General features: G+C 48.9%; 1 protein-coding gene across 2 annotated transcripts in view; it reads left to right on the forward strand.

Moving 5' to 3' along the window:
- The first annotated feature begins 229 nt into the window (after positions 1–229).
- The window catches only part of LOC149370655 (short-chain dehydrogenase/reductase family 16C member 6), an 80,355-nt gene continuing 55,548 nt past the window's right edge, over positions 230–25,036 (forward strand). Inside the window, exon 1 of one of the 2 annotated variants that reach the window (XM_089562638.1) lies at positions 230–883. In XM_089562638.1, the coding sequence (XP_089418764.1) occupies positions 413–883 (471 nt within the window). In that variant the 5' untranslated portion in view covers positions 230–412. The remainder of the gene's footprint in view (positions 884–25,036) is intronic. The other variant, XM_089562634.1, reaches the window with a different exon arrangement.

The following is a 25,036-nucleotide window of genomic DNA, read 5'->3' on the forward strand; positions in this document are numbered from 1 at the left end:
ACGGTAGTAGGAGAGCGGCAGCGCAGAAGCGTGAGCGCTCGTTGGAACGGGAAAGAGGCTCTAAACAGCGAGAGAGGGAAGGGGTAGTAGCACTCACTCGTTTACTCCCGCAAGCGTAGGAGGACGCGGAGAGAGAAAGTTGCCTGCTTCGTACGGGACACATAGTGACGTAGAGGAAAGAGAAAGGCAGCAAGAGGGGAGGGAATACGCTGCGGGCGCGGCAACAGGCGGCGGCGGCGGCGGCCAAGTTCATCGCGTCGCAGCGCTGCTCGCGCGGCAGACACACTAGAGACCAGGAAGCGACGTGGCTGGCGATCGGGTCAGCCGCTCTCACATCGCCGCGCGAACACACACCCGACGGACTTTCACCCCCCATCTCCGAGAGAGGCGTCTCGACAACGGAGCGACCACGATGGAGGGCGCTGGCAACAAAGCGTGGCACCTGGTGTACAACCTGTTTCTTGTGCTATACTACATCGTCGAAGCGATCGTGCTCAAGTTCGTGCCGCGCAAGTACCTTCACCGCAAGAGCGTGTCCGGCGAGACGGTGCTGGTGACGGGCGCGGGCAGCGGCATCGGGCGGCTGCTGTCCCTACGCTTCGCGCAGCACGGCGCCCGCCTGGTGCTCTGGGACATTGACCGGGCGGGCAACGAGGAAACCGCGCGGCTGATTCGTGAGGCCGGTGGCAAGGCCTGGCCCTACGTGTGCAACGTGGGAGACAGTAAGACCGTGTACGACACGGCGGCACGCGTCCGCGACGAGGTCGGACGCGTGGACATACTGGTCAACAATGCCGGAGTGGTGTCCGGCAAGCGGCTGCTCGACCTGCCCGACGAGATGATCGCCAGAACGTTCCAGATCAACACCCTGGCCCACTACTGGGTGAGTATCAGTGCTTGTGTTGTGCGGGCAAGTGCAGCTGCAGGCAACGCTACTTACTCCGAAGACTTTTTCGCGCGCCTTGCACGGTCCGAAAGCAGCCCTGTCTGCGAAGATGCGCGGGCATATATGGTGGTGCTGCGGAAAATTTACCACGAAACTGAACAGGCGCAGTTTTTGCTCGTGACGAGAACAAAAATTGAAACAGATCTTCGTTCCGTGCACTGGAACCTGCGCGCTTTGACTTTTTAAACGCGGCCAAGTTGTTTGCGCAGTCGAAATCAGTTCAGGCGTGCTTGAAGCGTGTACTACGAGATGGGATTTGCTTTGGCGCCAGAAGCACGGGGTCGATGGCCGTGACAGCTCATGCAATTTCAAACTGTTAGCCCCAATGCGTCTGCTTTCCGACACTTTATTCCAAGTGTTTCGTCGTGACAGCTGTCAAAATGCGCAATACAGCTGCATACAGCACACGCTAACACTTTGCTGCGCGCGCTTCCCATCTCTCTGCTTATGTGGTACCTTTTCATTCTGTGGAATAGCAGTTGTGTACGCATACCTTACCGCTAACGCACGTTTTGAATTCATCGCGTAGTTGCAGTTCGGTCAAATTCAAAGTGTCCGTTTGTTCTTAGCGGGATGGATGTCCAGAAGGGTCACTCCGCATGGTGAATCTACCAACGCGAAGGACAAGGACGTGAAAGGAGACAAAACAAGCGCTGACTTGCAACTGAAGTTTGTTGAAGGGAACAGTCCTCCTTCGCCCAGTGGTCACCGTGTTAAGTAACTACGTTGATTACGTTAACCCATACGTATACACTTCTAGCACTCTTCTTTGGAAGGGTACGTACTGGTATTTGGTGAACGGATGTGCTCGGAATTATACTGGGTGTGAATCATTGGGAAAGATCAACGGAAATTCAAGGTCTCGACCCACCTGTTCCACCGAAGAATGTTTGAGAAAGGGAACCAGCGCTGAGTAAGCGGATTAGGTACTTTAACTTATTTCATTCCCGTGAGTCAACTAAATAAGAAAATATACCAGTCTTCAGCATATTTCTCTTATTATCCTCCTCTTAACCTCTTTTTCTTGGCTTCTCCTTTTTAAAACTTCTTCAGCGAGCCTTCAAATGGCTTATCGAATGCTTGAGAGATTGAAGCCTGAACTCCAGTCGTGTTTGTTGTAGCGTTCGCTCAAAACTTAGATCGTAGAACTTTTCAAAAAGATGTCGCAGGGAGCCGCCACACTGGGCTGTGGGCGGCCGCTGCCGACACCCTGCTCTTAGAACAGGAAAGTGTTTGAGCTACGAAGCTGCCGCACACTTTCCCCACATCAAAAAAGACTGCTGCAAGTTGAGGGTCGTTTGCGGTTACCCCCTGTTTCGTATCTCTTAGCAGTTTACTTTCTTGTAGACGTTGGTGCTTACAATCGATGGCACTGCAAAACCAAAAGAAACAAGAGAGCTGTCACGAAAATAAAGGCACAAAACCACCTGTCCGACGAACACATTATAAATTGTGCGTGGTAAGACTGAACCGAAAGAAAAAAAAAAGCAACTCCCGTACGTGCATGCCTGTTTTGTTGTGTAGATAGAACCCTTGATATATTGTACGGATGATCCGCGCAGCCATTCGGAGCCGGAGAAATGCCCTAAACATCCGTTACCGTGCCTTATGAATGAGTGGCCGAGTACCTCGAGATAATGCGCAGTGACTTATAAACTGCGTGACATCTTCAGGATGCTTTGAGAACCTTTCTATATTTCCTCTATAGCACCAGCAAATGCACATCTACCATTTAATGATCACAGTGTTTTCAAGCTATAGCGTGTTCGAACATTGTTGCAGTAGCAGCGAGCATAGAACGCATGAGTCGGTACGTCACATATCACCAGTAATTCTCCGTAACTTTAATCTGTTAACAGGGCTAGGTGGCGAGGAGCCGCTGCTGTCAAGGCAGAAAGCTAGGATAGTCCTGGACTAGCGCTCTTCCTGTCTGTGTATACCGCTTTGTCTCAGTCTATCGCGCTAGTCTTTTTAATCAATCGTGGCCAGGAACACGTATACACTTCGCTGTAGTTGCTGGCATATGCACTCCCGAAAATGCACGCCAGGAACGGTTAAACGCGTACTTCTGCATTTATCCTCTAAAAGCAACGAAGTAGGAGAAAAACCCCAGCCCTTTACACGCTTCAGAGCTGTTGATGCTTGATGCGATGTAGGGTGTACCGCGAACAAAAACGCCGAAGAACTGATGTGGACGCCGCACGAACATCTTATTCGCGTCGGTCCTCTAAGATTTCGGTGACAAAATAAAGTAAGAGGATCGGCGTTTTTCAGTCAGCAAAAAATGATGGTTGGTATGCGTAGTGAGGTTAGGTGCGAATTAGGTGCACTACAGCGGTTCGCTTTTCACTTCGGTTCTGGTGTTCAGCAGCTGTTCGGATAGCGATAATGGGTTAATGTCCACATATGCAGAATTGGCCATTGTATACATTCATAGATCCCTGGGAGTCTTCCTACCCCTCCTGGTGCAGTGGTGCAGCGGTTAGGCGATGCGCCACTGCCCTTCTATGGCAGGTGCTGCCATCGGTGAGGACTTGGGCTGAGTTGCGACCCAGGTTACTCTTCCCGAGCAACTTCTCACGATTCATTGAGCTACCGTCTGACACGGAGGGAAGCAGCCTGCCACAAAAGTGACTGCAGAGAGACGAACAGACAGACAAACACACAACGGCTAAAGGCGGGGAATGGTCTCTATAAGTGCTAGAGCACTAAAGCTAATCATCCTTCCAGGCAGCCCAGACAGATGCAGAATTTGTCCTTGTGCAAAGAGTGCAACAATGGGATATCATTGGTTCCGGCTCTTAACCTATACTTATCGCATGCCCCTGCGCTCATAGGTCATCCACCACCAGAACTTCAACACATCTGCGATACGGTATCGCAGGCTGGAGGAAAATCTGCATTAGACACTCGAAACCGTTGAGGCAAAAACAAACGTCTTGTCATTAACCTCGGCATTGTTCTTATCATTACGCGTAGGCGTTGCCGTGGAGGCTCAAATAGCACGTTATATGATAGTGTATTGTTCTTTATCGTGTACGCACAATGGGAAAGCAGTTTCACTTAAATCGCCAGCAGCATACCGCACTCACACTCTTTTTTTTCCCCTTGAGGGACCGTCTTAAGAGCTTTCTTTGGTCATGAAGCTAAGCCTTACCTAATGACCATTCATTCCTTTGTTTTCGCCCAAAAGCTCCGAGTGCATAGACGGCCGCTTAAAACTCTGTAAAGCTATTTTGATGTGCGTGTCGTACTCCTGTCTTTGACTGGAGTCATTTCATCTTAATGGCCTATTGCTGTATACGCAGACCGCAATAAAGGCTCCCAAGTCACACACGATATCAATTTCTCAGCGGAAATGACATAGCTTTATTCTTTATTTTGTTTCAGCCGTCGCTGTAAATACGTGGAAACATAGTTGTTTGCCATGGAAGCTATAATGCGCAGAATTATTGGGCTGCCGATGCTGTCGTAAATTTAACGACACACCGCATGCAGCTGTGCCAGATAGACTCGTTCGCTTGGCCGAGCTAAAAGCCTAATTGCCAACAAGCTCAGGCAGTGCCTGTGCGAAGAGGTTGCAGCACGATAATCGGAAAGCTTTCGTACATTCTTGATAGGTTTGGAATACGTTGGCTACTTTGTCTGCGAGGTATACGCATAGTAAGACCAATATTAAGGATTTTTTTCGAAATTAGCCGAAGCCAGACACCAAATTTACGTGAAATTCAACTGTAATTGTAAGTTCGCCGGTAGATGTTTCATCCGAAAAATTATTAAAATTAAATTGGCCATATAACTAGCATTTTACGTGAAGCATATCACACGAGATAGCTGCCCATGCGTTGATGATGATGATGATGATGATGTCCTCAGGCTTAATGGCATATACCCACGGCGGGGGATTGGCCAGTGTGCATAGCGGATACAAACCTGCGGATAAAAAAACCTCGTTTTCCTCGGTTTCTGTCAAGGTGGATTTAGCTCATTTCTAAACAACATACTGTCTTCATAAAAACGACATACTGTCTTAATAATGTGGCCTGGGAATTGTCTGGAAACAAAGCGGAGGTACAAGCGATTGGAGGGAATAATCTGGAAGGCAAGGCCTTGATGGGCCGTCGCTCAAGGAAAAGGACAACCTCGCCTACGTTTTTTTTTCTGAGTCGTTAGCTGAGTTTGTACGAAACGCGGCGAAATAATCGATGATTTCGCTATCGGAATGGCCCTTCGATACCTTCAAGTTTACTGAGAATTATCGCTGTGGCAAAATAAGCAAATTCCAAGGCTCCGTTTGAGAGCTCTGGCAAAACGAGCAAGTTCCAAGGCTCCGTATGAACGACTGACAGCGGTTACTTTCCTTCACCAAAAGAAAAAGTGACAAAAACTTCTATAATGAGTGTTGTGTTGCGTAAGTGATTGCCGCTTAAATGCGCAATAAGCCGAGGGAAAAAAACAGCCGCCTAAGGAACAACAAAATGACTCTGTTGTTGGCTACTGTCCAATGGATTCATCTTCGGGCTAGCTTGAAGAGGCGGTGGGTGCCGGACAGCCATCGTTAAAGACGAAGCCTTCTTATTCTCACGAGGACAAAGTCTGATTGGACAACAATAGACCATTTTTGTGCTCTCGTCTCACCTGCTTTTTACTATTGGAGGGCAGCATTGAGGCTTGTATATCTCTATACTGGAATCTGCACGTACTTGAGTCACCATGGCTTATGCTTCCAGCCGTGAGCGATCAGTACGTAATCGCTTTAAGTGGAGGAAGGAATATGCGCGCCACACCTGTTTAACAGCTCTTACCCTAGCTCTCTGCCATCTTCCGGCAAGTGATAAAGCTAGCACATGTGGCAACTGCCAGATTAGCTGCTCATTTGCGTAAGTGATAGGAGCTCAACTTCTTTTTACCATCATTCGTTCCTTTCATACGTTGCTAGGGTAAAGTTACACAGGTGGTGATTGCTCATCTCGAAAGACGGCCTGCACAAGCGCTGGGCTTCACCGCGCAGCCGATAAATGTACAACGCGCGAATACAATATGCTGCTCCGAAATCTCTCTGGGTTAAAAAAAGAAAGAAAAGGCTGGTGGGTTAGCATTGCTAAGCGCGAAGTGTTGTGCGAAAGCACAGTTTTTTGCAGGTGGACACCAACGCCACGTACCTGAAAGCGCGATTGAGGTGTCCACTCACGCAAGGAGCCAGTTATGCTCTTCTTCGAGTTTTTCATTGTCAATGCCAATTTATCCAATGTACGCCGGCGGCCTATGCTCCAGTGCTGGGTTTCTGCAGCTACGTCGCCAACGCGTATTACTCTAGTGCCTTGTTTCTGCCACCGCGTTGTCCATGCCAAATCATGCAGTGCACACCTCTCTGTCACTACCGCCACACAACTTAAAGCACGAGTATTAGTTTCATAGTAGTACTAGTTAATGAAGAAGATGACGTGCAATGCACAAAGCAAAGAGTGTGTTGAAGTTTAACAAGACGATTGCCTAGTGCTCTTGCTCAGTGGCCAGCGACGCTGATCTGTTCGCGCCACAGCGGGTTCGAATCCCAGTCAAGGATATTTATTTGATTTATTTTTATTTATTCATTTCACTTCGCACAAGCCCAAAAACATCGTAAGGTCTTGTTCGGGCTTTGCCCATCGGAATTGTGCTTTCACACTGAAAAAGAATGCAATGCCTCCCCTATCCCACTGTACGGTTACGGGCCAGGTTCACCGCCCCTTGACTGACGTGAACTGAGGCACGTCGCACGCCGGGTATCGCCAGCATGCGCGATGTTCTCCTGATTACGTTGAAGACGCTAGCCGACGGTGCAATGCTCGCAACAACTTCCTGTATGCCTTCCCATCGTGTACAAGTTGGGGTCAAATCACTTGCTCTTTTGAGCGGTGAGAAAGCATGAAGGAAGTTCTGGATACCGCTCACACCGTGCTTTTGCCAGGTGCGCAAAACGGTCCAGCAACGAATATGGCGATCGCCCACGGAGTGCCTTTTGAAAAATCTGTGCATTGACCGTTATAGAAAAAAGCGCAGGACTGGAAGACAACGGACCCTCGAAGTGACCAGGGGACACTAGTTTTTTCAGCATATTTTTTTTCAACAAAGCATACTTGTACACATATTTTTGAAGATCTAACTACTCACGTGGAAAGAAAGAAAAGGAAAAGAGCGCGAATACACTGACATCGTGCTTTAGAGAGGACCGTGGTTCAAAAAACAGCATTCAGCTTGGCCGGTATCTCATTCGGTGCAGAGCATACCTTTAGCAGTGGTTACCTTCGAAAGTGTGTGTGTGTTTGGGGGGGGGGGGGGGGGGGTATAGTAAGGGTGGTCGAGTTTAGCAACTAAGAATAGGATGGCAGTGGTTTTGCTAGGGACAGGGGGGGGGGGGGGGGTGATGAGAGCGTTAAACAAACAACTTTCGCTCCTCTCGGCCTTCCTTAGGTGCCATAGCCGAAGACATTGCATGCGCTGAATTTATAGCCGGATCTTCCAGTGCCCGGCGTACTTGGCACTATGTGGCGAAGCGAGTTGATTCACGCGTGCTGCATCCGCCGAAGTTGTCGATTTGGTCGAATAGGCGAAAGAATTGGCATGGCCTGCGTCTCCGGGGGCGGCTACGCAAGCTGTGCGCCAAAGCCGCGCGTAAGGCCGCGCGGCGACTTCCCAGAATAGTTTGCGCGAGAGGAGGTTGTTCTTTTTTCTTCTTTGTTGTTGTTTTCTTCCACCTAAAGGGCGGTGAGAGGAAGGCTGGTGGCTGGCGTGGCTGCTCTCGAGGAAGCGGAAAGCGGGCCGGCGCGGATTAAAGGCGCCCTGTGCCTTCTTCCTGTCAGCTATCCCGGGCGCAGTCACCGCGGCGGCTCACCTTCCGTCTGGATTAGTCAGAGGGACCAGCTGCTCAGCTCCGCTATGCTTAGTGACGTGACCTCCCGGCCGATATCCTCGATTCGGGCACGTGTGGTCGTATACTCATCATGCTCACCACGAACATCCCCAGGAGGGCTTCGAGGTTCAAAGGCATGTGGTGTATACCTACACTCCAGAGTCATCATGTCTGTGGCTCGAGTGGGTTTACGAAACACAAACTGAGCGGTGAGGAGTCCATTCGAAGCAAGACCCTTATGGACCGTATTTCCCGTATAAGAAAAATTGCGAGGACACTTTGGCAACTAAAGTGTTGAGAGGCGAAAGCCGAGGACATGCTGTGACGACTTCCGGTGGATGTGACGTCACACCGTTTCCGTGGCCATATCGATACCGAAATTATAGATCTTTCGGGGATCTTAAGCGTTAATTACGCTTAATTACACATTTTCCCATCTAATTTGACACAAATCCAGCTTTTTTCGGACCATTCTGTGACAATTTTCACTATGCCGTGACGACTTCCGGTGGATGTGACGTCACACTGTTCCCGAGGCTACAGCGACGTCTGCGTTATTTCGACGCAATTTCGACATTTTTTAATATTATTAGTTAACTAATTATTATACAGTCATCAAACGTGGCTTCTAGGTTCATTTTTTTCCTCCTCTATCTAAAGCAACCATTAATTTTCTCCTAACTTCTTTAGTTCCCGAGGTAACACGCTGCCAAAGGTGTGACACCCTCTGCAACGGACGACAGTATAAGGCTTTCGCCTTAAAAGGGATGCGTTATATACTCGTTGAAGCAGCAGGGCATTCAGGAACCTGAATTTCTCGTCAGTGAAACCGGAAAAGCAGCCGAGAACCGCGTACACTCCTGACATCCTGTCGTCGTGTATGCCGTTCGGTACAGCTCGTCTCTAACTGCTCTGTTCCAGTAGTACGCTTCCGTTCTATTAGTACGTTGTGCATGAACTGAGGAAGTGTGTGCAATGCGGCTTTTATATAAGCCATTAGAACAGTTCAGTGCAGACGCAGGCCAGACACACACCACGCAAGGTGGCGCACTTCGTGTGCTCCATCAACCAAAAAAGTTACATCCACAAACGGTCATATGGAAGAGAGAAAAAAAACCTTTGTCTTCATCCTTTTCCCGTGGCTCGTCGAATGCGGGCCAACAATTTTAATCGTAGTCCAAGCTGAATAAAAGTCTCACTTTACAAAGAAATTCGCGCCTGTCGGCGCGGTAACGACAGAACCAAACAAACAAAAAGAAACGAACGTGAACAGCAACTGAATGGTGTGGCTGCGTCATGGTCCGTCGGAGCTACGCGCGGGGACGGCTCCACCGCCGCTGAGCCGGGCGGCCGGAGAGTGTCAGGTCGTTGACCTTCGCGCCTCGTCGTGCAGCCGGCTTCGAGAGCGAACGCAGCTCTGCTATGGTGGCTAGAAGGAGAGCTCTGCATACCCTGCTCCCAGAGTCCGCTCTGTTCGCTAACTTTCACTGCCGCATCGGCGTAGCAACAAAACTACTTATCGCTTCTGATCGTTAGCGCTGAAACTGCAAACCAGCCCGCCAGCCTCCCGACCGCTTTCTTCATCTACCGTTCCGGTTCACGCTCTTGCTTTCTCCGCTCCTCCTCCTTTACCTTTCTCTTTCTTTTCTTCTTTCGCTCTACGCGCGCGGTCGACACGGTTTCAATGGGCCCAGTACTTTGTGGGGATGCTGCGTCAGAGGAAACGAGACGTTAGAGAGATTTAGCGCACCGGAGACGTATTAGCATAGACGTATACCGGCGTCCGGTAAACCGGTATACATCTACGGTATACGTCTAAGCTAATGCGTCTTCGGTATGCTAAATCTCTTTGTTGTTGCTGTTGTCCGGCGGGGGGGTCGTTTTCTTGCCGCTTGCAACGCAGCTGAAAGAGCCCGTCGGCGAGTCTGGTTTGTTTTATATATTTTCCTCTTTTGTTCTCGATCTATTGCCTTCACGTCGCACTTCAGTGCATGTGCGTCACCAGCACGCCGGGGAAGGTCGTTGCTGATTAGAGTATCGAAATATAGCAGAGCTGCTCACATATATAGCAGAGGGTTTATCGACTGCCGCCAGTAGGTTATTGAGCTCGGCGTTGTAGCGCATTTCAGAGAGCCCCCTCCCCTTCCCATTTCTTTTATTTCTTGGCGTTTAAGCTTCTTTCTTTTTCTGCTGTGAAAACCGGACAGAGTAGCCGCTGCAAGGTGTCTCTCAATCTTTGAGAGCACACTGTTGCCAACACAAGAGGATTTAGGCGAGACTAGCTTCAGAACTGAGGACAAGAGTTATCTCCGTCTCCGTCGGCCCACGTGATCGGACTGGTTCATTTGTACTACAGCTCCCCTTCACATTCTCCCTCATTATAGGGTCACAAAGCTTATTATAAGACCGAGCGAAACACTTCACCGAAATTCATGATTTGCATAGGAGTTGTGGCAAGAATGTCGACGAATGTGACTGACCGTGGCCGCTGCGCCTAGCAAGGAAACATGCTGCGAGTAGCGATCGCCTTATACCTGAGTAGAGTTCGTGGTCGCGGTATACGTACACAATCGGTTTGCTTCCAACGCCATAGCTGCCGCATTTTTTTTTTTTTGCTTTCGTCGCCGTCCTTCGCACGTGTGAGCGCTCAAGCCGGCTTTCAAACACATTCCTTTCGCTTCATTCCGGTTACTCCGTCCAATGCACGTCATCTTCCATTTGTTTTTTTCTCCGTGTTCTGACTCCTTCCAGCTTGCAGGCATGTGATGAGGCCTCTTTATCATTTTTTTTTCATTCCGGAATATCCTTCATATGCCGGCCAGCGTCGGATACGTACACGCTAATCGAAAAGGGAAAGAAAACACAATCATGGATTCCGCACGCGTGCCGCAGACCTTAGGGCACTTTTTATTATGAGCAGTGCGAGTGTTCCGGCAGTAATCAAGGCTACGCGTGCACGACGCGGCCGCTTCTGGCATCGGCTGCTCTTTAATCTCTTCCTGTAAGCTCGTTCGTGCCTGTGGAGACGGCTTTGGTCGTACAAATGGCAGGCAGCACGATCGTCGCGGAAGTCTAGCCGATTTGAGACCCAGTGCAATGTCGATGTGCTAATGGCCCAAGTGTGAACCGCGGACGTTTTCTAGCCGATGGCAGCCGTGATTGCTGCTCTGCACCATGAATATCGCATAAACAGTCGAACTTCGTTATAACGAAACAGTTTATGACGACATAACGGATATAACGAAGAAATTACGATTCCCTTTGGAAGCTCGGTCAACACGGCCTGTAAAGAAGCTACGGCTATAACGAAGTAATCACCGGGCCCCTTAAACTTCGCTATAACGAGGTGCAACTGTTTGTAACAATGTACGCTAACAAAACTTCGCACTTTGCGAGCGCGTCGTGGGATGGCGTGTTCAACGGAAGGCGCAGTTCACTTCTGTCGAGATGGGCTGCGGTACGTGGTCTGCCTCCTTAGCTTACAGCAAGGTTTATTCAGGGCTTCGCACTTTGTTCCCCTGACGAGAGTGTATGGTCTGAGCGTAGATAGCTGCTTTGAGATGATAGCCCGGTCTAAGATAAAACGATCAGCGCGCGTTTCGCCAGCGCCTCTTCTCAGGTTTCAGGGACTGGCGAAGCCTCGAGTTGCAAGGGTCGTATGCGAGTTGCTGGGGTCGTTGTATCCCCCGATAAAACGTACGTACAGAGCCGGTCGGGGTTGGAATTCCTGGAAGCCGATAGAATGCGGCGGCAGCTGCTGTCCTTGACACATTGCTGCTGCGCTTCGCTAATGGAAATAACAGCTGCAGCTCACATGCTTGTTTCTTTTTATGTTTTGTAAGAGTGGATTTCCAGTTGGCACTAAGATAGCGTAGAAAGGATTGCGTGAACAAGGTCGACGAAGGTGAACAAGGTGTTTTGCAATGGTTTTTCCCCCGGTTTGTTCGTTGGCTCATTAAATGTCGGTAGCTACCATCCTTGAATTCAGGGCTAACTAGCTTAACGTGGTAACTGGTGTCTATATAGCCAGTGATACACGCCGCAGATTCTGGCTTGGTGAACATCCAAAATATTTAGGAAATAATGGGGGCCAAATATGACGCCTCAGATATGAAACCTGGGACATCGAAGGCTTGCTTTTCCTCATTGGCCACTAAGCTGAGTGATTGGACGGGCGGAAAATGACCCGCTTGTGCGTCATTGTGGCAAACTCTGCCTTTTGTACCGAGTCCAGGCCACGGTGGTCCAGGCGTAGGTATGGCATGAAGTGACCACACCACTGCATGGGACGACGACCCTAACGAGGCGCACATGTCAAAGCTGGTGCGTTAGAAACCCATGCCCAAGTTTTCAGGAGCTATCACGGGATACCGGGAATGACAACTCGGTGGGCCTTCCACTTTTTAACGCTTTAGATATATTCAACGAGCTACATGCAAATTCTCAGCCCTTTTTAAAATAAAATTCTCGGCGCCCAGCCTAGCGCTCGAATAGGGGTGTCTTCACGACAGTTATCGCGGCTCGATGTTTTCCCTATCGACTAACACTACGTCACCGTACAGATGCGGACCTGTGCAGCAGAATATCAAGGACACTGACTTCGCTACAAAGCCAGCACTGATCGCACATCGAGGCCATGCATTTGAATGCAACGCACATCTGCGTCGGCCCCATGACGTCACAGTGCGCGTACCACACTGGCGTCGCCGGTGGTAGGTAACACGGAAGGCGGCCGCTTCCACCCTCGCTGTGCTTTCGCAACTGCCCGCTCCCGAAGGCCGGCATTGGCAGGTCGTCGATGTGACGTCACGATCGCGGCCGCCGTCTAGGCCGCGCCTTTGAGGCCGTTCACCACGCGTCCCTGATTTCGAGCGGGGCCGACTGCAGGTCGGCCTCCTGTTTGTTTGTTTCTTCGCCGGAGGGTTCGCTTACGCTCGGCGCACCGCACGATGCGGGGGAAAGTGACAGCGCCGCCACCGCTACGCCGATCGTTCCTGGTTGTCGAGGGCACCCAGCGTCGACCGACAGCCTTCCTGGTGGTGGTGATGGTGGTGGTGGTATCTGTAGGCCGCACGTGATGATCCGTTCAGTTTTTCCATCAGTGCTATTTAGACGAGAGACTTCGTCAGAAGTCTATTATGTTTGTCACTTGGCGTGGTACGTCGTAACAAAATACTCCCGCGTCCACATGCTGGCCACTGAGAGTGTGAATCAGAGAAGTCGTGAATCCTGTGGGTCAAGAGTGTATACTCCCCATGACGGGCCCGTCGGGGTCCTGTGGTCGACGTGAGCCGAAGCCATTGTTTGTGCCTTGGAACTCTCGAGAGAGATTTGTTTGTTTATTTGTTCATACTGTTAACCCTCACTTGAGGGTCGTGACAAGGAGGGAATAGAAACAATTCGATCAAAACGCTGATACATCCTAAAGCTGCAAACATGAAACAACATAGCGACGAACATTGAAATACTGTTACACTGGAGCTAATGACACGGAAAGGAAAAAAGAATAGACAAAAATACTGCAGTACGGCACATACGGAACAACAGGTTAGCCGTGATTAAAATATTGCTCGAGACTTGTTTGAAACCCTGTCATACTGGTACTGTGTGCAACGTGAGTTCATTCCACAGCTGTATCGCACAAGGGAAGAAGCAGCAACGTCTGTGCGCGCGAAGTGAGCACCTCGCTGACCATCTCACACCGTGCATTCGTATTGGCTGTACAGATATAAATGCAAGGCTTTCTGATCAATAAAGAATGACTTGAACACCGAAGAAAGCTCATCGCCGAGCTGTTGCTGTGAATCAAAACTTGTTGCTAGGGGCATAAAGAGACCGCTTGTCCGGTCCTCGTGTGGCGCTGTTTTACTAGAAGGCCCATAACGCATACGGGATGACGCCTCAGAGGATACTGTGCATTAAGAGGCTTTGACTCTAGGCCCTTACTGGTGTACAAGGTGACAACATATTCGCATCATCTTTTAATTAGCTGCTCTGAAGAGAACCGTGTGGGGTCCCTCCGGCGCAAAATGTGCCGTAGTAGAGACACATATACGGGAAAATGCGGCAACTCATCGTATACAATGTACAGCCGGCCAAATCTTTAGCTGGCGTGCGCGACGGCAGCGTTTTCCGTGCTCCTGCAGCTTATGATGGAGCAAAGTTGCGAAAATATCAAATCTAAGCAAAGGGTTACCAAGGCCATGCTTAGAGTTGAGGTTTACACAAGTTTGCTTCGTCGCAAAGAGCAGGAACACAGAAAAAGCGGCCGTCGCGCACGCCAGCTAAAGATTTGGCCGGCTGTACTCTTCAATCACTGTTAGTGACTGTGGGTTTCTGCAAACAAGCGCTCTGATGTGAAGTGAATGTGAACGACTTCAGTGAAATAGCAACGCCATCGTCCACCAAGAGATCTCGCAATAGTATATGTTTCATGCTTTCCTTGTATGTAATTCCTCGAATTTAAATGTCGATGCGGTGATTATGCACTTGTCGTCGACGTGAAATCTCCGCAAACTGCTCCCTGATGCACTGAAGACTGTCGCAATTAGACCAGTCATCTATGCTTGCGGTTATCTTGTTGTTTGGTTTTAATATTAATACTGGCCGCAAAACGATCGGCATTGAAATACGCGTATTTGAGTGTCGCAGTTCCACTAAGGAAATTAAGAGAGCGAGAAGAAGAATGCAAGTTAAAGGGGACAGATTACTATGCAGTCTCTTATTTTTTTTTTTCTGACAAGCGCGCGCGTGTACTTTGCCGACAACACTATGAGGGGGAAATTAAAAAATTGCTTACCAACTTGGGACGACCTTTCATTTCGCACGAATTCATGCTGCTGTACTTCCGCTCCTTTGGTTAGGAAAGGTTAGGTGGTAGTTATGAAGGGTTGTCGTTAACATTTGCTGGCAGGTCAGAACCATGTGACGAAGAAAGCACAGACACCGAGGTTATAACTACGCCTGTGGTAGGCTACCCTGCATTCGCAAGAAAGCGGACAAAAGGTGCGAACACTATGCGTCTTGAAATACTACGGGAAGGTACAATGAAAATACTAGCTATTGTCCAGTTTTAAGAATGTTAGCGGTCATTTTACTACAGAGATTACTTCACTGTAGCTTCACGTAGTCGAACTCACGAAGCTTCCAGAGGAATTAGCTTATGTTGCATGCGTCACTCTATACGGTGGCGCAGTGTGGCCCCCATTCACCGCCGCGCTCTAAAATTCTAAATGCTGAACTCCCTCTGCATGAATACAACTCTTGTTTATTGCCATCCTCTTTTTAGTCAGAACATCTGTTTAGTACCTCCGTCTTGGGTTGAGGGCAGGTGCGTTTAACAATTGTCTTTTGTTAATCTGGTTCCCGAAGCTTTGGCAATGTGCCAATTCTCGTGACACCCGGTAACGACTCGTTAGTTGTTCTTCAGAGCCTCTGACTCCCGCTTCCAGCAACGCATCGTCACGAAGTAAAAACAAAAAATGCTGAGCCGTCTGGTGCGACTTTACTCCTCTCACTAGCAGTACATGCACAGAATGGAGAGTTAACCGATAAGCGGTGCCGATCATGCGAGCTTGAGTCGGTTCCGTTCTGCACCTCACTTGTGGTAATCTCATGATGAAACACTCTCATATACACCTCTACCAGACCACGTGACCATAGATAACGCACACACACAATCGAGAGCCTCGCGTCGCCGACCCACCTCACTATCGCACAAGTTATCCCAATATGCAAATCAATCAGTTTTCAAGCAAGAAATAATGCCTTTATATCTGCACTGAGGTTGAAAATGCCTCATGGCCGTTATCTGCCCCGAGGAAAGATATTTAGAACAAAGGAGAAGGTGCGCTCTTCCCAAAAACTTGTGAAGAATCGATTGGCTGAATGCCGATAATCTGTTCCCTTTCAAATTGGAGTTGCCTGCACCTTTTCATTGGCTGCAGCGGGTTATTATGGGAGTACTTCGCAACATCACCCTACGAGTACAAGACCAACAGTGCGGCTACCCTCTTTTAACACTTCGTTGAAATTCCCTCGTGATATCTTTGCGAGAGGCTAACACCGATAGCTAGCACCCACTGATCAAAAGGTTGGTCCTGCTTAGCCCCCTTCAGCCGATACGTGGCAACATGCGTGAGAGTTGCTGTCATGTGCATGCCGTCAGCACTCCAAACCATACCCATAAACTGGAGCTTACGAGGACGTTTGTTGGGCTCGGTATCGGTATACATTGCCCCCGAGATTTGTGGCCGAGAGCGCAGGCTTGCCGGACTAAAGGGCGGAGGGCCTGGGTTTCAACAGGAGCTCATGTGTCTGTAGTAATGACCTTCGGGTTTCCATTATCAGACTCGCCTTCGCCTGCCCGCCTACGGGAGGTGGGACGTGTTCTTCTAGATTCGCAAGCTTTCAACGCTGTGCCGAACCGTTAGCACTCCTGTTACAAAAAGTGCACACGAGGTCGTCTTCTCATCGAAGTAAGAAAGAAGCTGGTCTCCAGCGGGGATGAACTTTGATGGTTGGCAATGGGAGAGGGGTAAGGAATGTTAGCAGCACGGCGTTAGTGAAAACACTTTCCGGGAAACGAAGGGAAGGGAACTTTCTTTCTTTCTTTCTTTCTTTCTTTCTTTCTTTCTTTCTTTCTTTCTTTCTTTCTTTCTTTCTTTCTTTCTTTCTTTCTTTCCTTCTTTCTTTCTTCCTTTCTTTCTTTCTTTCTTTCTTTCTTTCTTTCTTTCTTTCTTTCTTTCTTTCTTTCGGTCTTTCTTTCTTTCCTTCTTTCTTTCTTTCTCTCTTTCTTTCTTTCTTTTTCTTTTCTTTCTTCCTTCCTTCCTTTCTTTCTTTCTTTCTTTCTTCCTTTCCTTCTTCCTTTCTTTCTTTCCTTTTTCTTCTCTCTTTCTTTCTTTCTCTCTTCCTTTATTTCTTTCTTTCCTTCTTTCTTTCTTTCTTTCTTTCTTTCTTTCTTTCTTTCTTTCTTTCTTTCTTTCTTTCTTTCTTTCTTTCTTCGACCGGCTGCATTCCTTCGAACGTAGAGCGATCATCAGGAGTGACATTAGCGGTCGTTCCGGTCGCAAGCGACGAGGCCTACAACTTTCGAACAGGTCTGCATTGTTCTCTGTGGGATGAAAAGCTTGGGAGAGACAGGGTAAAAGAAAGCCAAACGTGCGTGGACTGGATCTAGTTTATTGTACTACACCGTACATGCAACACTGACGACCACGAAATCATCCATCGTCAGAGTTTGGCTTATTTGGGTTGGTTTTTCTTTTATCGCCTTTGTTTATCTTTTAGCATTCTCATTTTTTACAATTCACGCACTCTGGCTCTAACAGCCCGGCACATGCCGTTTCTGTATCAAAAAGGAAAACCTTCATCGTCAATAAATAGTTGTCACTTCGCGCCTTGTGGGTCGTGTCAGTCGATTCATGGTAGTCAGTAAAATGTATAGCGCGTTGCATATATGAAAGAAAGCCGGTGAAGGAAAGAAAAAAAAAACGCCAGTTACGCGACAACGTGCGTCGCACTGATTACGTACGCTTTTGCAGCGCTCACGTTTATTACGTTAACGAGTGGTATACCTGAGGCCACCCTTTACCGTAGTAGCATTGAAGTCGACTGATCAACATCAGCGACAACTAAACGCCAACTCTCACGCGCTTTGAGGATAAGGAGAGGAGAAGGAAAAGCGCTGCTTTGTACACAAGATGCATTACGTCCCTCTTCCGGACACCCGTGAGGCCAACGCGTGCTCTTGAGGAAAAATCCCCGACGCCACAAGCCCGGTTACGTGACGTCACAACGACTTTCTCGCGGGCTGCTCTCTCCTCGATCGGGGAGATCGTCGCGAGATCCGTATCTGCGTGCTTGCGGTCGCGCTTGGCTGCCGACGACAGTCAGAGGCCGTTCACCGTGGCCTTGATAGCGGCCGCTTCTAGCAACCCCCCCTCCCTCCCCCAACCCCTGCTACCCGCCCTCGCCGTGTATCCTTTCGTTTTCCTTGTTGCCCGGAGGCCGGCGCAACGAATCGACATCACAGGTCCAGAGACTGGCGTGCTGGGGTTCGCTTGGGGTCACCGTGACTGACATACGCGATTTGAAGCAGCGCGCTGAGCTGAGCGACTCAGGTGTTAACAACAACTTGGCTCTGAGGCAGGCAGTATAGAAAAGTGCTGGGGAAAATCATACCATGGTGAGATTCGTTTCGAGTTTTCAGGGAATGTGAAGTACAAATAATCCTTTATAATTTAAAAACAATAAACAATACATCTTATTTTATAAGTGAAGTTCTGTTGATTTCGTGCACAGATTCTTCAAGACTTTTCGGACACTCGGTTGTTAGCCCTAACAGATCTACGTGTGCTCAGTTAATAACGGCGCAGTACAGTTCGTTCCGATTATGTATGGGCAGTTTTGTCAAACACTGGATGGAAATGGCGCGAGTACTTTGTGTCTCTGGTCTCTGCAGGCCATTCGGGATGTTAGCTTGTGCTTTCCATTCTGCAGATTTGCAAGTACCACTCTAAAGTGGTAAGCTCTTCATACCAATCCCACATTGCCATGCCCACACGATCTGGGGTTAGGCTTCAGGGAGATTTCACATTAACATCGTTGAGAAGCAGTCGTCGTGACATGGTTGCTGAGTGACTCCTCGCCTAGCAATCGTCAGGGACGACGTGTTCGCCGCCGCCCTTTATCTGCATCAGCGTCGTGGCAATAGAGACTTTGAGAACAGGGTGCCCCTAACTGATAGGGTCACTGTATTCTAAATGTCTGTATTATCAGCGACGGCCTACATTTAGATAGTGGGTCTGCGCAACAGACGAATAATAGCCTTTTATGACGTGCCTCGCTGTGCTTCTCACCGCCTGTCTCATCAAGTGCGCAAACCGCGAGGGAAAGCTCTCAAGGACCAGGGTTAATCTACATGTACAGGGTCAATCACACTTAGAGGGAACACGGCTCCTCGTGGCTGCACACATGCGGAGCACAATTGCGACCGAGCCTGTTGTAAACTTGTGCAAAGCAGCAGATGACACGAAGTCCCACGTCGAGGTCGCTCTTCTCGTGCGCCTCTATGCATTGATTCATGAACGGGTTAGATGCAGTGGCACTCCGCAGGCAAGTGACCACGCGGAGCCGTGTTCCCTCTAGTGTGATGGAACTTGTACGCTGGCTTGTAAACCTACGAGGTAGGCTGCTGTCACACAGCGTGCGTATCAGACGGCAAGCGCGGAGACAATCGTCCCCGCTTGATGCGTCTTGCTGTGTACGCCTGGCAGTACGGACGACAAATCTGCTGCGCATCATCAAAAAACGGAAGCCCTTTTACCTGCACGCTGTCTCACAGTGACTACGGGCGAAAAACTGACTCGAAAGAATGCGTACATGGAAGGTCGGGTATAGGCGGGCCCGCTTTGTACCTAGCTGCTCGTTTTGTAAACTCCCGGATGTGAATCGACCTTGTTGTCTCGTCATCCTTGACGTCACCCGTGCTGCCTCGGAGGAGACACAAAAGTTTGAAGGTTGTTCCTCGCGGACGCAACAAAGAAAGCGAGAAAGTAAAGCTCGGTCAGAGGGCGTTACTTCCACGGTCGCAGCGTGAGGGCACGTGGAGCCTTAACGGCTGCGAGTTGGAGGTGGAGCGAATGTTGTCGTTAAGCCTACCCGTCGGCGAAGAGCCATCGCCACTACAACGTACGCATCCAATCGCTACTTAGCCGTGACAGCAACTGGACAAGGCTGCTGGCACTCGAAAGGGCTAATTGCCGTTGTCGGAACGATGAAAATGACATGTTGTTGGCCTCTGGTGGAGTGGCATGTTTACAACAGCTTAGCATGGCTTCTTTATCCTCTTCGCGGTCTACAAGATTCCAGTGGGATGTGTTCCACACAGCGGCATTCGACGAGTTTGTGAAGTCGTACGGGGCCCAGTTTTTAGCAATTACTAGATTAGCGATTGCTCTCGTTGTGCTGTTCTCGTTTCGCTATGTTAGCTGTTCTATATTTGCGAATGGGGCAAGGAATCTGTTGTCTTTTCTTTCCGTTATGTTACGTTTGCTGCTGTGTAACTCCCTCCCTTCATCTGTTAAGACTTTATTTTCCTGCTCAGATAGTGTTCGCAAAAGAAGCTGTTTATGGTTTATGGTTTATAGGGTTTTTAATGTTCCAAAGCTACTGAGGCTATGAGAGACGCCGTAGTGGAGGGCTCCGGAAATTTCGACCACCTGTGGTTCTTTAACGTGCACTGACATCGCACAGTACACGGGCCTCTAGAATTTTTCCTCCTAAGAAATTCAACCGCCGCGGCCGGGATCGAACCCGCGTCTTTCGGGTCAGCAGCCGAGCACCATAACCACTGAGCCACCGCGGCGGCCCTCAAAAGAAGCTGTAGCCAGTTACAATAGGTGTTTGGTTCAATGGTTTGGTTTGATTTATTCGGGTTTAACGTTCCAAAGCGACTCAGGCTATGAGGGACGCCGTAGTGAAGGGCTCCGGAAATTTCGACCCCCTGGGGTTCTTTAACTTGCACTGAAACCGCACAGTACACCGGCCTCTAGAATTCGCCTTCATCGAAATTCGACCGCTGCGGTCGGGATCGAACCCGCGTCTTTCGGGTCAGCAGCCGAGCACAGTAACCACTGAGCCACCGCGGCGGGGTTTACAATAGGTGTGAATTCACTTTTTTTGTTCGTGGTTTTACGGTGTACAAAAAAAAAAACAAAAAAAAATAAAGTTCAAACTAATTAGAGGGGACCGTACGGTCCCCTTTTGATTGATTTTAGCTGTCAGCTTTAGCTTTTGTCTTCCAGCTCCAGCTTTCCTAGCGCGTGCCCATATCTTCCAGGGTTTTATTTTCTCTCTTTTTTTTTTCTGGGGGCATACTTTCTTGGATTACGTAAAAACGCACTGTGCGTATCACTTCGTCAGCTCTGTGGTTGCAGTGCTTTATAGACTTCACAACACTTGATAATGGATTCCGTTGTTCAATCTCGAAACAAAGCGGCATTCGACTAAGTGGAACCACACAAACTCACCGCGTCCGATTAAACTCCCACTTACCGCCACCGCTGCGTAAATTACAGAAGCCATTTTTACAAGACGGCTGTGTTCCCAAGGGCACAAATGTTACGGCTAGAATCCAGGAAGTCGTTATGCGAAACAACTTCGAAAGGGGCACTGAAACTTCCTTGGATGTCCTGTGGACGTTTAGGACATCTATGGGACGTTTAGGACATCTGTGGGATGTTTAGGACATCTGTGCGACGTCCAAGGGAGCTTCAGTGCCCGTTGGGTTTCTTCTAGCATTGAAGAAAAAAAAACAAAGACGGCTAGTAAGTACTGCAGCCATGCGTTTCTATCAAGAGAAAATACCTGTTCACCGGGCTGTTCGTGTGTTCAGATTTTCTTGGTAACCGTCCAGAATCCTTGGACATCGATTTTAATCGAGAGGCAACTGCGGAATATTATAAGGTGCTGGTATTGAAATATGAAGCTAATCGTCCATTCTTTCAACGCGTAGCAAAATCTTTGTTTTAAAATTTGTCCGTATCGCTCGAGTTTAAAGTTAAGACTTCCATAAAAAACCAACGGGGAACGTTTTTGACGATAGCGAAAACGTGAATAGCAAAAAAAAAAACAAAAAAAAATGCAAGCGTGCAGAGGGCAGATCTGCGGATATATAGATTGTTATAGTAGAGTCTTAGGCTATATGAAAAATAATGCGTTCATAAACTATTTCCCGTGCAAGATGGACTTTTCCGGAATTTCTGGGCACGATGACCTTGAATTAGTTCTTCATGCTCCGTATTCGCCTCACGTCTCACAGAGGTTTCTGCTCTCTGTAATGCGCAAACTTTCCCGTTAAAAAATCATCAATTCTATAGGCGACACGGGCCCCTAAATATATATTCAGCAGCTACACAAGTATACGGCATCATAGAAGCGAAGAATGTGCGACTAGTGTTTTCGTCGAAAAATGAAGTCAATTATAGCTTTATGCGTATAGTAACAACATTATTTCCAGCGTAAACTGGAATCCTTCGAGTCTTAAAACAAGAATAGAGAGAAGAAGGACATGCTAACCTGTAAGATGTGAAAACAGGGGGCAAATTCGTCCAGAGAATTCCCTTGATGATAAGCGAACTTTTGTTGTTCTCCATTAGCTAATTTTTATTTTTACACGACATGATTACCTTCATCTTTTTGTCTATTCACGGGGACATGTGTTCGTCTACATTAAAGATGTACAATCATGTGACCTGCGCAAAACCTGGTTAGCTATGCGGCATTTGCAATTATACCGCCTTGATTAGGTTGTAATTTTCCGCCCACAGAAGCCAAGATTGTGCGACTCTGAACCGTTATTTCTTCGAAAAAATGAAGTCAATTATAGTTTTATGTGCATAGCAACAACCTTATTTCCAGCGTAAACTGGAGTCGTTCGAGTTTGAACGCACCTATAGAATATACAAGCAAGCAATGCGTAATTCCGGGTGGTTGCGCGACGGGCAATTTACTTAATATTCAATCGTAATTGCTCGGTAAGCCCATCCCGGCATACAAATTGCATGGAGCGTATGCAAACGATAGGAGATGTTGCTTTTCTTCTTGTGCCTGTCGCAACTGAAACTGTCCAGCGCCTCTGCTGTTGTTTCTTCATCCTATTTTGGCGCTCCCTGGCGATCTCTGTTGCGCTGTCTAAGTAATTGGGCTGCGGGAATTCCGTGTCGCAAATAAAGGGAATGCGCTAAACCGCTTGAGCCCTCAAGGGCGCCGCGCTCGGGAGCGATTGCTGAAATAGCCGGGCACGACGCCGGAACGTTTTATGGTGGCGGAATTCGCTGAACGGTTTCCTTTTTAGAGCGCATGAGCGTTCCTCGAGCCTAGCTGCTAAGGAATGTAAGCGATCGCAGTGCGAGAGCCACGCTCTTAACGCAGGAGTGCTTCCCGAGGTGCATTTGTTCCAGCAGGCAAGCACTTCAAGCGAGCTTCACCCCTTCCCCCCTCTCACGCACGCACGCACGCACGCACGCACGCACGCACGCACGCACGCACGCACGCACGCACGCACGCACGCACACACACACACACACACACACACACACACACACACACACACACACACACACACACACACACACACACACACACACACACACACACACACGTACGTACGTAGCAGAGACGACACGGGACAGCTTCCAGGCGACGTTGAGTGGCATTGCGAATAGGTACGGTAGAAAGGAACAGTCATGTTTATTTAATATGTACAGAGCGGAAACACACCTGGAAGCCCTGCTTATAGTGCGTGGAAATGTGTACACCATGCGGAAACCAGTGGACATTTCTCGCCCGATGTATGCTCTTGCTGTCTGCTTGCAGTATTTGCGCAGCAGCCTCTTTCGTAACGCTCGCTGAATACCGAGCGCTTACATAAATTATCCCCTTATGCGGTACCCTTACCTGTCTATATAGTCGCTCGGAGCTGTATACCGCATTCCTTACTGTTGAAGGCTAAGCTCAGCCAGCATAGTCGACGCCGTTTGCTCTTGTTTAGCGACCTTTAAAATTAAATTCCTTAAATACCTAACGATATCAGAACCAGCGAACACGGCCCGTTTGGAGGGAGTGAATAGACGTTCGTATTTTGTATACAGGACGCTCAGGCGTCGCATGTCGTCACTGCATTCCCAGCGCGGACAAGTAGCAGTTCTTGCTCTTGTCATCGTTTCATTGCACGCTCTGCGTTTTCTCCGATAGTCCGATAGTCTGGCAGTAATTTATGGATCTTTAGCGACCTGTTCTTGCTTCGAAAGCAAGTCAGGAGGTGATTTGTTTATTTTCTTTGTTAAAATAAATATTGCAGGGGGGGGGGGGGGGGGGGGGGGGGTGTACTGAAAGCTGTTGGAACAGCTTGACGAAATGCACCGACCCGATGAAGCGCGTTTCAGCACATGCCACACGCAGTGTTGAATTTGGCACACTTCCAGCCTCAAATGAGGTTTCATTTTTCATCCCATTCACGCCCTCTTATTGCTGCGACCTCCGACGAACGCAGAAGAACCGAAATAGCCGTAGCTGATTATGCGCTCCAACATCTCCGCATTGGTCAATAAAATTTATGGTTACCGAACTAGCTTTAACACATAACAAATGCGAAAATTATAGTTCTGGGTACATCGCTAAATTATCGCTTAGAGTCATTGACGAAATGGTTGCGGAGTGGTCGAGGTGGCCCTGTGCAACTTACCTACCTTTTAAAATTTACTCTTCTGTGCGCAGCCATGTTTCCTTCGGGCTGCGGCAGCAGCGTTTAGATTGGTGGATTTCGCATAGGCAGCTCACTGGACATCCACGGCACATTTCAGTATGTACTCCAAATTGGGCTGTAAACACTGAAAAGGTCTGCGCCAAAAAAAGAAAAAGAAACCTGCAGGAGCCGATGAGAGCTCGAAAGTGGGGGCGAGAGGCGTCATTGAGGGACGCTGCGAAAGGGGATGGCAGTATCACAACTGTCGCTTGAGTAAATACATAAAAAAAAGCTCAGTGCATGTAGCTCCCGTGAGATTCATACACGATCTGACGTCAACAAACCTTATACAGAGTTACAGTCTCTTCTGCGCCCGCGTCCTATAGGCGTCTGCGAACAAAACGCCACATCTATGGCACTTTCCAGCGCCGAAAAAAAATATAGAAAACCCAAATAATCGGCGTCAAGGCCAGTCAAGTGTTCCGTTCCCCGAGTTCGCGGCCTCCAAGATGTCAACAAGTATAGCAAAAGGAGGAAAATTTTCAGGACCAACATCCTTAAGCGCTGAAATACCGCTGCCCGAGCCGATGTTTTTATCCAAACCGGACGTGCGTGTCGTCACGTTATGACTGGCGCTTAGTGAAATGCCGCGTTGGGTTCGCTCCGGCATTAATCACGTCACGTCTGACCGCGTCGTGCAGACACGCTGCTCGCTTCCCTCTCTTGAATATTCCGCGCCTCCGCAGACACGTCCGGGGAAAGAGAAGACGGGAAGAGAGAGAAAGGGCTGCGACCTGTCGCCATTAAGACTACGTGACCAGACATTTAATTGCGACAAAGCGTCGTGCGCGCAACGAGCGTGTTTTCGCTTCTCGAGCCGACCCGCAAAGTGGTCTCGAAAAAGAAGGCCAAGAGCATATGTCGGCAACGGCACGTGCGTGCCGTTATGCCG

The sequence above is a fragment of the Amblyomma mixtum genome, chromosome 1, assembly GCF_055824585.1.
Source record: "Amblyomma mixtum isolate Tamu chromosome 1, ASM5582458v1, whole genome shotgun sequence".
Taxonomy (NCBI): Eukaryota; Metazoa; Arthropoda; class Arachnida; order Ixodida; family Ixodidae; genus Amblyomma; species Amblyomma mixtum.